Source organism: Telopea speciosissima, chromosome 2 (assembly GCF_018873765.1).
Source record: "Telopea speciosissima isolate NSW1024214 ecotype Mountain lineage chromosome 2, Tspe_v1, whole genome shotgun sequence".
Lineage (NCBI taxonomy): Eukaryota > Viridiplantae > Streptophyta > Magnoliopsida > Proteales > Proteaceae > Telopea > Telopea speciosissima.
Genome location: NC_057917.1, coordinates 27,766,636 through 27,779,726, shown reverse-complemented (window position 1 = coordinate 27,779,726; position 13,091 = coordinate 27,766,636). Strand labels below are relative to the sequence as shown.

The 13,091-nt window shown below is 38.9% G+C and overlaps 1 protein-coding gene across 1 annotated transcript in view; it reads left to right on the top strand.

Moving 5' to 3' along the window:
- LOC122650611 (cactin-like) overlaps positions 1–13,091 on the top strand; it is a 47,266-nt gene that overhangs the window by 27,127 nt on the left and 7,048 nt on the right. The window contains exon 7 of the mRNA XM_043844011.1: positions 7,074–7,169. Coding sequence (XP_043699946.1) covers positions 7,074–7,169 — 96 coding nt within the window. The remainder of the gene's footprint in view (positions 1–7,073; positions 7,170–13,091) is intronic.

Sequence of the window (13,091 nt, the reverse complement as noted above, 5' to 3'; positions counted from 1 at the left end):
TCCAAATAGAGTCATTTCGGAGATGCCTAGAATAAACCCAGTCAACCCATACACTTTTCTTCTTGGCCGCTAACTTCCAAATCAACTTGAGGATACCAGCTGAGTTGACATCTTTAATACGCCTTAGCCTCAGACCTTCCTTAGCTTTAAGGAGGAAAACAGAGGTCTAAGAGATGGGATGGAGGAATCTAGAGCAATCGGATCATTTCTAGAGAAAGGAGCACATAAGAGCTTCAAGCTTCACAATAATAGCTTGGGATGGACCAAAAATGCCAAACCAATCAATATAGGTGGACTGAAGGACTGATCTGATCAGCTTAAGACGGTTTGTATGGGATAGCAACTTACCCTTCCAAAGCTGATGTCTCTTCCACATAAGGTCTAACATGGGGGTACAATGATGGGCAGTCAATCTAGAAGGAATCATCGGCAACCCAAAATATTTGATCGGAAGAAGACCAAGAGAGAAACCAGTCAAATCCTTTAGACAAACCTTAAGCTCTTCAGAAACCCCAGACAAGAACAAGAGGGATTTGAGAGGTTGATGCAGAGCCCTGACGTTCTCTCAAATTGCCTCAAATAGGACATAGAAGACTCAACTGAAAGAGGGTCAGCCTTGGAGAATAGCATAGGATCATCAACCAAGGCAAGATGGGAAAGTTTTAAGGCCTTGGTCTTCTTCCGATGGGAGGGGATAATAAGATGCTGGTACGTACATGATTGAATGCGTTTGGAGAAGACTTTAAGGGCTAAGGTGAAGATGTAGGGGGGGGGGGAAGTGGTCAACCTTGATGGATACCTATAGATGAGGCAAAGTAACCAGCACGGCTGCCATTGACAAGCACAAAGATATGGGGGGAAGAAATACAATGGTAAACCCAATTGGTGAAGGCAGGGGGAAGGACATCTTGTTCATAACATTGACAATAAAGTTCCACCTCAAAGAGTCAAATGCTTTGTGGATGCCAATCTTCATGAGGACAGTCGGGGAGTGATTCTTTCTATCAAATTCTTTCACAATCTCGTGACAGAGGAGTTGTTAGAGATACTTCAACTAGGAATGAAGGCCGATTGATTATCACTGATAAGGGAGTCAACCGCCAACTTAAGCCTATATTTTTCCTATGAATTTAAAGAGCAAGTTGCTAAGGGCATAAGGACGAAAATCTGTCATAGTAGAATACCCTCTTTCGTGGGGATGAGACAACGGAAAGTGTAGGTTAATCCCTTTGATCTAACTGGGATTAAAGAAGAAGATTTGAAGGGCCTTGGTAAGATCCACTTTGATTATGTCCCAATAGGCTGAAAAGAACCCTGTAGTGAACCCATCCGGACCCGGGGCTCTGTTAGCCTTGTGAGAGTGAACAACAACGAGGATTTCAGTCTTAGAGGGGATAGCCTGAATAATGTAGGACAGGATTGAAGGCTCAACCAGTCCCAAACAGGATCTGAAATCAGGGAAAAATTAGTTCAGTTCGATGGGTTAAGGCTGGGTTGATTTGGTGGAGTAATGGGTAAGTCTAAGGTCAGAGTTAAGGAGAGGGAATAGGTCTGATCAATAGGGAATAAAAAAGGGCTAAGGAAACAAATCTGCAGCAGGGCAGTTGTCTCTGCCGATTGGTTCTGCAGACTGGGAAAGTGGGGTTTTGATGGGTTTAGGGAGATTTCTTGTGGAAGGTGATCTGCAGGTTAGATGGGGCTAAAAAGAGGATAAAGTGGAGGCTATAGGATGGGAAAGAAGTGCTCAAAAGATGGGAGAAAGGTGAATGTTGGATTGAGCAGGGAAGGGTGTAATGGAATTAGAAGGTTAGGCTGAAAATAGAAAGTAACCTGGGAATGAAGGTCTGGGCAGCAGCAATGGAGTTCGGCTGAAGGGGAGAGACTTCTGAAGGCTTGAAAACTTGCAGGGAATGAAACTCAGAAACAAGAAAGAACCTCCTGGGCTTCCCCCGCAAGGAGTCACCAGGATCCAACGCCAGCTCCTCTCTCCTAGGATCGAACACCAAGGAAAAGCTGTATGGAAGCAAATTGCATAACAGCAGAGAGATTTTTTTTTAGAATCAAATCGTAGAGCTCTTAGGCCCCCCCTTGGGTTGTATTTATAATCCTTGAATGAGGTTACATAGCACTATCAACAACTAAGTTGATGTGAAGACTTTCTAATTTCAAAAATAGAAACTAACTACTAATTACAAAATAGAAAGTACTAACTTCTAATTATGAAAATAGAAACTAACTTAAGCAACTAAGTTTCTAAAATATAAAAGGCATCTTGACTGATCAAAGGCCAGCTGGCTCCACTAAGGGCTGTGACACTGTTCACGTGAACAGTGTTTCCTGGTCCAAAACTGGCCCAGTACTTGGGCTGGTTCAAGTCTGGTTTGATGGAGCAGCAGCATCAAAATCGTGGCTGGCTGCCAAGGTAGGCAGCAGCCTTCTTCTTCTTCTTCTTCCTTGAATACACCCTTGGTTTTGCATCACTGAAGGATACCTTGGAGGGAGGAGGGGATGGATTTGTTGAGAAGGCCATCTGGAGTAACATCAGGAGAGACAGAGATAGAGGGATTGAAAAGCTGCAAAAAATAATCCATTGCTTTGGACGTGATAACTTTAGTGTGAGAGGAACCGTTTCTAGACACTAGACAAACAATTTAAGGTATTAGTGGAGATTTGTGGAGTTCTAAATTGAGTTATGACTTGGTAAATATGAGAGGGTGATGCAGTTGCATGGACATTAATCCCTTATAGAGGCTTATGCACAAGCGTGGGAGGCCCATAAGGTAATACTGTCTGCAGTAGTGCAGTCTAATGGGCTGAAATTGACCTTTAGGTAGTTATATTATAGGTTGGGCCTTTGATTTATTTATTTTTTGGGGTTTCATTATAATGGACCTAATTTGTAAGCTCATAAGTGGGGATGAAGTTAGTAAGTGGGATTATTATTAAAGTTTTTGAGTTAGATTAGAATGCTTAACAGTTGGAGAGAGTTCTGTTTTGAGTTTATTTACTTTTTGGAATGTGTTATAGTGATTAGGAGTCCTTTCATGAGTCAATTTAGGAATTTTAGAAGGTCCTAATATATTTAATACCCCTCAATTAGATGATTTGATTAAAGAATATGATATTTTTTAAGAGTTTTGGTGCTGTTGAGCAGTGTGTATGGGATTGGTTTCCTAGACTTGATTTCTTCTCTTATCTTCTATTCTCTTCTCTCTTTTTTTCCTCTCAGGCAGATCAATCTCATCTCTTTTCCCTCTCCTTCCAGCAATCTGATTTCTTCCTTTAACAATACAGTTGCTTCCTTTATCTCAAATCTGATCCTTGTTTTGATCATTGGGCCTGCTTGCATCTAAGATCCATAATCTGGATTTCCGGATTGCATTTGGTTTTGAATGTGAGAGTTGGGGAAGTGTCCAAAACTGCAAATGAAATAAAAGAGAAAACAAGAAGTGAATAAGAGATGTAGTTTATTGTACAAAAAGAATTCTATGTATCACCACCTATTTGGCCTTGAAAGTATTGGACCATCAAGATATTTGGATGGAACAAAAAACAGCAGCATGGTAACAGCAAATTTTCATTTTTTTCTTTTTGTAAAAAAGAAGGGCAATATATTACTGTATAGATTTCACAAAGTGGACTCATCTAACTCAATTTCTAGACAGGTTTAGTTAACTTTTCATAGAATAATACCTACCAACTTGAGCAGGGAAACTTAGTAGTGGGATGATGAGGTTCAAGCAGCCATTAAGGTTAAGAAATCTAGTTTTAAAACTTGGCAAAGGAGGACTAAAGATTAGGAGGATTAAAAAGGCATAGATTTGCTAGAAATGAAAGCTAAGAAGATAGTGGGGAAAGCAAGGATTGAGAAATATGAGGATCTTTATAACAATTTGAGCACAAAGGAAGGGTAAAATATATCAATAAACTAAGCTAAAATGATAGAGAGGAAGAGAGAGATTTCAGCCATATTAGATGCATGAAAATGAAGCTAATAAAATAATAATAAGTGATGAGGATATTAAAGAGAGATGGAAAAACTATTTCTACAACTTACTGAAAACCATATAAGTAATAGTGTTTTAGAAGGTTTCAATTAGTCAACAACCATCAAGAAACCTCAACTCCTCAAGTCTTAGATATATACAAAAATTAGGGTGTCTGAAGTAACAAAAGATTTAAATAAGATGAAAATAGGTAAAACAATAGGTCCAGATGGTATTCCAATAGAGGTGTGGAAGCGCTTAGGAATTTGTGGAATAACTTGGCTAACTAAGTTGTTTAATAAGATCATGAGCAAAAGAAAAATGTTAGATGAATGGAGAGGCATTGTTGTTCCGATATATAAAAGTAGAGGTGATATTCAAAGTTTTTCTTTTTTATGAGAGGTGTTATTCAAAGTTGTAATAACTAAAAAGAAAGAAAATTTATGAGCCACACTATGAAACTATGGGGGAGAGTAATTGAAACCAGCGTGAGACAAGAAACTAATATTTCCAATAACCAATTGGTTTTGTGCCAGGAAGATCCACCATCGGAGCTATTTAATTGTTTAAAGACTGATGGAAAGATTTAGAAAATGTAAAAGGATCTCCAAATGGTCCTTGTTGACTTAGAAAAGCTTATGATATAGTCCCTTGAGAGTTAATTTGGCAAGTATTAGAGAAGAAAAGTGTTTCGAGTAAATATGTGGACATAGTTAAAGATATGCACAATAGTGTAGTAACTAGTGTAAAAACTATTGTGGGGGGGGGGGGGGAGAGGGTAGTGAATTCCCAATTATAATTGGACTACTTCAAGGATCAACTTTTAGCCTATATATTTTTTTATGGCTCTAATCATAGATGAGCTGACTAGAGATATTCATGATTGGGTCCCTTGGTGCATGTTTTTTGCTGATGATATTATTTTGGTGGATGAAACAATAGCATGAATAAATGCGAAGTTGGAATTATGGAGATCAACCTTGGAATCCAAAGATTTTAAGATGCAAAACAATAACCAGGTATATGATGTGTAACTTTAGTAACAGTATAACTGAAAGCTAGGTGATGAAATTGATGATAAGAAGATATACTACCAAGTGAAAATTTTAGGTACCTAGGTTCAATCATAAATAAAGAAGAAATAGAGGATGATGTTGCACAAAGAATTAGAATAGGGCCGATGAAGTGGAGGGGTGCATCCGAAGTGTTGTGTGATCAACGTATTCCTTTAAAACTCAAAGGAAAATCCTATAGACTAGTTATACAACCATCAATGATGTATGGAGCTGAATGTTGGGCAGTGAAGAAACAACATATAAAAAAACTTAGCGTAGCTGAAATGAAGATGTTGAGATGGATGACTAGTAAAAATAGAAAAGATAAAATAAGGAATGAACAAATTAGAGCTAATTTAGGAGCTTCAATTTATGATGAGTTGCAAGAAAGTCGTTTAAGGTGGCATGGACATGTGCAACAAAGGCCTTTGAATCTTCCAGTACTGAAGGGTGATTTGATTCAGTTGTAGGAGCTAAAAGTGCTAGGGGTAGTCCTAACATGACTCTAGGAGAAGTGGTGAGGAAAGACATGCATAGTTTAAGCCTGTTAACAAGTATGGCTTTGAATAGAACTGATTGGAGAAGAAGGAACTATGTAGCTTACCCCATTTAGTTGGGATAAGGCTGAGCTGAGTTGAATACCTTCCAAATATGGCCGTAATAAGGCTGAGTTGAGTTGAATACCTTCCAAATATGGACGTACTCTTGCTTGATAAGCTACAAGATCATATTAGAGCTGCTTTGGGAGTAGCTCTGATATATGATAAGCTATGAGAAACTCATTTGAGGTGGATTGGCTATGTTCAATGGAGGCCTTTAGATGCTTCAGATTGAAGAAGTTAAAAGTGCCAGGGGCAGACCTAAAATGTAGCTGACCCCATTTAGTTGGGATCTTAGTTAGCAAATTCGGATTCGGGAATAATTTGAATGGAGAATTATTTGGAATAATTCGTTTTGTTGATTTAAAAATTTGGTCAAAAAAGCGGTCAAAGAACCGGACAAAATAAAATTCGGACTTGAATTCGGATTCGAGAATTATCCATTTTATAAAAAATAATTCGGACAAAAATTTGGACGCTATTTTTTAATATTTGTAGTACATGTTTAACATTATTAACCAATTATCATATGTGCGTAATATATAAATGATATAAAAATTGGGATAACATTTGTTTCATTAATCAAAAAGCATAACAAAGATTAAAAATCATAACCAATAGGATCTCCCTGTAAGGATCTCAAGTTAAACTTTGGGATGACATGTTGTTCTTGACTATATAATTTTTCCTTGATAAACATTGATTATATGATTGTGATTATAACATTAGGTCATTTTTATTCCCTAAAATTAAAGTTGAGACCTTTTAAATTGATCATGGATATTTTATTGAGTCACGTGTGCCAAAATGTTTGTTCTTAACGATTCTATGGTTTTAAACCATCAACAAAAAAAATTTACAGTTACTTGACCATTTTTTTTTTTTTTTTTGCTACTGACTACTAAGGTCTAACCAAGAAGTTCTACAAAAAAAAAAAAACCCTTCTAACCAAGAACTACATACTGCATGATTAATTTTTATCTTTTTTTAGGCAGTCATAAGTTTAGTTGTTTAACTAGTTGAATAATTCCCGAATCCAAATCTTTTTGTTTTTTTTTTTTGGTTTACCAAAAAAATAGGGTTTCTGAGTTTTTTTTTTTGTTAATTAATGGCCGAATAATTTGGATAAAATTTGGATTCGGCGAATAATTCGGTTAGTCTCTATATATCACAACTTTTTTCGAATCTTTGAGCCCAATTCGGATTCGGACGAATAATTCGTAAAATTCGGATTCGCCGAATTATTCGCGAATAATTTGGCGAATCCGAATAACTAGGGTTGGGATAAGGCTGAGTTATTTTTGATCTAATATTTATCTTGAATGTAAGCCTTCTTTGCATTTGTATTTTTTTACCATGAATTATGCTCTATTATGTTCTCTTGTTATTTATGATGACTATGCTTAGAATAAAAACTGAAATGTGTACAACAGGGTTTGACAGTGAAGGAAATGGAAGAGCTTCATGATGACATAAAAATGCACCTGGATTTGGATAGAGCAACACCGACACATATAAAGTTTTGGGAGGTATGAACCTTTTCCATGGTCTATTTAAGCATTCAATTTCCTCTGTTGTCCATCATAAATTATTTAAATATACCTTAGCTACAAACTTCTGAATCCAATTAGATAAATTGTCATATTTTACTTTTTAACTGGCTGGGTTTTACTTTTCATTCGAAGAGCTCTAGTTTCAGTTTTACTTGCTAGCATTTTGTTGGTTCTAATCTGGTTAACCATTTAGGGTAAGAGCTAGTTTCTTGATCCATACCTGACCGTCCTATTAATCTGGTTAAGCAAAGCCATCCCTTAGTCATGAAATGGGTGGGATAAGATTTGGGTTTGGGAGTAAAATGCATTCAATGTTGAATTCGTTGGTTTAGCAGTGCGGTAAGAGCAAGATTGTGTTACTTGGGGGTTCCATAATATATGCAACCTTTAGCTTCTTGTTATAGTTCTGTCTTCCTTTTTTTTTGGATGGGTGTTGTGGTGGAGCGGCATCTCTTCTCTCCCCTGCACTTTGTACTTGTCTTTTCATAGTAAAATAGTTACATATTCCATTAAGTTCATTGGTCGGAATTTTGACGGCATATTTCGTTTTGACACTTGTAGAAACAAAATGGCATGCTAATTGAGGGGTCTTCAATGGTTTGGTTTTCCGTTAAAAATGGACCATATTTCGGTGCCATTTTGACCATTGCAGTGGTATATTTCAGTTTCGATCAGGGTCGAAATCCTAGTCAAAACCGAATCTTGAAGATTGGTTTAGTTGAATTTAGTGTTTGTATGTGTAGCTCTGTTCCTTTTTTTAGATTTCATGATTGCCATGTCCGTGCATGCCCATGTCCATATTGGGGGAGGTGGGGGGAAGTGGAATTAAGTCTTGATGAAGTGGAAATACAGATTTTCTTACCAAAATTGATTCAATGATGAAAAAATTTCCAACTCTCCTGTACTTACCTTATATTTACTAAAACTCCCCTACCCAAACTTTCTTTTCTGATTCTCCCCAAAAATTAAACTTCTACCTTTATTTCTCCCCTGATACTTTAAAATACCTAAATTATCCCTCTATTTTGAATAACCCAACCCATTTCTCACTTTACATCTAACTGGTTCAACTTATTTGGTTTGGAGTCAAACCAATTTACTGACAGAACCGGGGGGATAACTGTCTTCTTCCACCGCCTCTCTCTTAGAGACAATCGTCACAATCCCATTCTGATTCTGCTTATGTTGCCTCTCTCTCTATCTGAATTTATGATTAGCTGCCTTCTTCCACCATCTTTGAGAGGAGGAATCCCAGTCTACCTTCTTCCACCATCTTTTAGAGGAAGAATCCCAGTCTAACTCTACCTCTTCTAAGAACAATGAAAAGAAGGGAAAATAAATACGTTGCCTTCCCTTTCTCTCTCTCCTTCTCCCTCAATTTGCAGATTTTGGTCTCTCTCTCTCTCTATTTGCAGAGTTCAAGGTGATAAGCATCAATATATATATATACTCAAAGGTACGATCTCTCTCTCTCTCTCTCTTTCTCTCACATACACACACAGAGGAGCAAAAATGTCTCAAGACTGAACCACTATAAAAATCAAAAGCCAATTACATTTCCAGGCTGAAGTTTCTACAGATGAGTGTTCAATTCCTTTCTGATGGGATTCTGAACAAGCTTTAAAGTTGTTAAAAGAAGGTGAAGACATTACTACAAGGAAATAGCACATTTCAGTAGAAAAAAAAAAAGAAGGGAAGTAGCATGCCCCAAAAGTAGCTGTTGGGACTTGTGAATTAATGGAGAAAAAGAAGAAGAAGAAGAAGAGAAACCGAGAGAGAGAAGAGGAGAAGAGAATATGTAAATTGGGGAGCCACACGATATGTGTGTCTCTCCTCTAAACCTCAAAGATATATATATTCACTTAAGGGCAAATCAGGCAACAAATAAAAAATAAAAGAAATAACTTAAACACCTAAAAGTACTAATCTACCCTCCTCACACCTCTCTCGGTATTAGCTCCTTGCGCTAATACCAAGCTCACGATAACACTCCCTCTCAAGCTGGAGCATAGATGTCAATCATGCCCAACTTGTTACAAATATAATCCACTCTTGCACTTCCCAAAGACTTTGTGAACACATCTGCAAGTTGTTCTCCTGTACGGACATGGCCAGGAGAAATTAAACCTTGTTGTAACTTTTCTCGAACAAAATGGCAGTCAACCTCAATGTGTTTCGTCCTTTCATGAAACACCGGATTTGAAGCAATATGGACAGCAGCTTGATTATCACACCACAGTTTCATTGGAGCATCATCAACAAAGCCAAGTTCAGTCATTAATTGCTTTACCCACATCAACTCACAGGTAGCATGTGCCATAGCCCTGTACTCTGACTTTGCACTGGAGCGAGCAACAACTGTCCGTTTCTTACTCTTCTAGAACACCAAATTTTCACCAACAAATACATAGTAACCTGTAGTGGATCGCCTATCAACCGGAGATCCAGCCCAGTCAGCATCTGAAAAACCTACTATCCGCCCATGACCACGATCACTGTAGAGAAGACCACGTCCAGGAGCCTTTTTAAGATAGCGTAAAATATGCATAACAATCTCCCAATGAGACGTCCGAGGAGTAAACAAAAACTGGCTCACCACACTAACAGGAAATGCTATATCAGGCCTAGTCACTGTGAGATAGTTCAATTTTCCAACAAGCCTCCGATACTTCTCTGGATCACCTAAGATCTCACCATCCTCTGGAACAAGTTTTAAATTAGGATCCATAGGAGTATCTAGAGGTTTAGAACCTAGCATTCTTGTCTCTGACAGAAGATCAAGAACATATTTCCGCTGTGAGAGCGAAATCCCTTTCTGTTGAGCAACTTCCACCCAAAAAATATTTCAACCTTCCTAGGTCCTTGGTCTGAAATTGCTGCTGCAAGTGTGTCTTCAACTCATTAATTCCAGAAACATCATCTCCTGTAATAACTATATCATCAACATAAACCACAAGAAACAATTTTCCAACCTCAGACCGGCGGAAAAATACAGAATGATCACTATCACACCGTGTCAGCCCAAACTCTAAACACAACTTCAGTGAACCTGCTGAACCAAGCTCTAGGGGACTGTTTCAGCCCATATAGAGACTTCTTCAATTTACATACCAAGCTAGACTCCCCCTGAGCAACAAACCCAGGAGGATGCTCTATATAAACCTCTTCCTGCAAGTCACCATGCAAGAATGCATTCTTGACATCAAGCTGATATAGGGGCCAATGGTAAGTAGCAGCAAGAGAGATCAAAATACGAACAAAAGTAAGTTTTGCCATAGGAGGAAAAGTATCCAAGTAATCCACACCATATACTTGGGCATAACCTTTGGCAACCAGGCGTGCTTTCAAGCGAGCCAATGACCCATCTGGGTTCACCTTCACCACATACACCCAGCGACAACCGATAGCAGTCTTCCCTGAAGGTAAGGGAACAAGATCCCAAGTCTGATTTTCTTCCAATGCCAATAATTCCTCATCCATAGCAGCCCTCCAACCTAGACTAGACAATGCCTCTGCGACAGACTTAGGAACAGGATGGTTCTCAACAGTATGTAAACAAGAATGAAAAGTGGAAGACAAACCATCATAGGAAACAAAGCTAGAAATGGGGTGTTGGGTACAAGCCCTAACCCCCTTACGACGAGCAATAGGAACATCAAGATCAGAAGAAGGTTCCAAAGGAGGAGGAACCTATTGCAGGATCTACCGGCAAAGGAGGAGATGGTGAAGAAGTTGATGTAGCAGGGGTCCAAGCACATACTTTCCATTGGTGACGTTTATACACACTAGGTTGAGGTGCCGGTAATGAGGCAGCCTGCAGAGCATGGTGAACAGTAGACCGAACAACAGTAACAGGAATATCATCATCCAAGTCAGACACAGTACTAGATGAATGAACTAACGGTGTAGACTCAAAGAAAGAAACATCAGCGATAACAAAATATTTTCGCAAGTCAAAACAATAACAACGGTACCCCTTTTGAGTGCAAGAATAACCAACAAACATGCATTTTAGAGCCTTGGGATCCAACTTGGAAACACCAGGACGATGATCATGAATAAAGCAAATACTACCAAACACACGAGGTGGCAAAACAAACAGTGGTGCAGAAGGAAACAACAAAGAAAAGGGAATAGCACCACGTAAAACTGAAGAAGGCATACGATTAATGAGATAGCACGAGGTTAAAACTGCATCAGCCCAAAAGGATTTAGCTACCTTCATTTCAAACAATAAACAACGAGTAACCTCCATCAAATGTCTATTTTTCCTCTCGGCCACACCATTTTGTTGTGGGGTGTAAGCACAAGAGGACTGATGAATAATGCCACGCTGAGTCATAAATTCAGCAAAAGGAGCAGAAAAATATTCTTTAGCATTATCACTACGAAGAACACGTAAAGGGTATGAAAATTGATTATTTACTTCATTCACAAATGCATAGAAGATAGAAAATAACTCAGAACGCTGTTTTATTAAGTAGATCCAGGTAACCCTGGAATAATCATCAAAAAAAGTTACACAGCAACGAAAACCCAAAGTGGAAACGACAGGACATGGACCCCAAACATCTGAATGAACCAAAGAAAGGGGTTGGTCAGACCGTTTATTGACTCTAGGAGGATAACTCGCACGGTGGAGTTTCCCAAACTGACAGGACTCACAATTAAAACTAGAAATTGACCAAAAACGACCATCAAGAAGCTTCAAACTCTCCAACGAAGGATGACCCAAACGACAATGAATCTGGTGAGGTAACGCCACACCGGTACACGCCATAGATGAAGTGTCCTCAAGTATGTAAAGTCCCCCCGATGCACGACCTCTACCAATCATCCTCTTCGACGAAAGATCCTGAAATACACAAGAATCAGAAGAAATGGTTACAGAACAGTTATGGGTTTAAATGAACTGACTAACAGATAAAAGGTTAAAAGGAAAATCAGGTACATAAAGAACGAAAGACAAAGAAGGAGAAGGCATAATATGGGCAGTACCGGTACCAGTCATTTTAGCCAAGGAACCATTAGCTAAAGTGACACTCGAAGAGGATTTTTGAAAAGAAGAAAGTATACCTGAAACGCCAGTCATGTGCACGGAGGCCCCTGAATCAATAATCCAGGGATGGGAAGAGACAGTCGAAAGGTATGCAGTGGCATTACCTGTTTGAACAAAGGTCACAGTTGGAGGCTGGGCTGACTGAGAAATCTGGAACTGTGTATAACGGGTATATTCATCATTCGACATCTTCACAGTCTTACCTTCAGGCTGTGGAGATACAGGAGAATCAGTTGTAGCAGAGTTGGCCAACTGTTGCTGATTTGGTTTGCCATAAAGTTTCCAACAGAAACGTTGGATATGTCCCGGATGACCACAATGATGGCAAGTGCGCACTGAACCACCAGAAACATCAAAATTACCTTGAGTACTCAAGGTAGGTGCCTTATTAAAAGAACCAGCCCCACTACCACGACCACGGCCACCACCACCACCAGAACTGACATTACCACCACTACCAGCCCCACTGTTGGGCCCACGGTTGGATGGGGAAGAAGCCAGGGCTGAAGTATCACCATCAGTAGTACTCTCCCAAGAAACACGAAGAACCCTGGAAAAAGTTTCAGACAAAGTGGCTATCTTGTCACCAACAAGAATTTGGGATAGAACAGAGTCAAATTCCTTCCAAAGACCTCCTAAAAAACCCATAACAGCAAGTTGTTCCCGCTGGTTCTGCATCTGTTCCACATTGGCAGTGATAGGAAGTAAGGAATTGAGCTCTTCATACATTCTTTTAAAATCAGCAAAATATTGGGTCAAAGAACTACCCTTTCGATCAACCTTGTAGAACTCCTGGGACAAGTCATAAATGCGGGAAAGATTGTTTTGTCCAGAATACA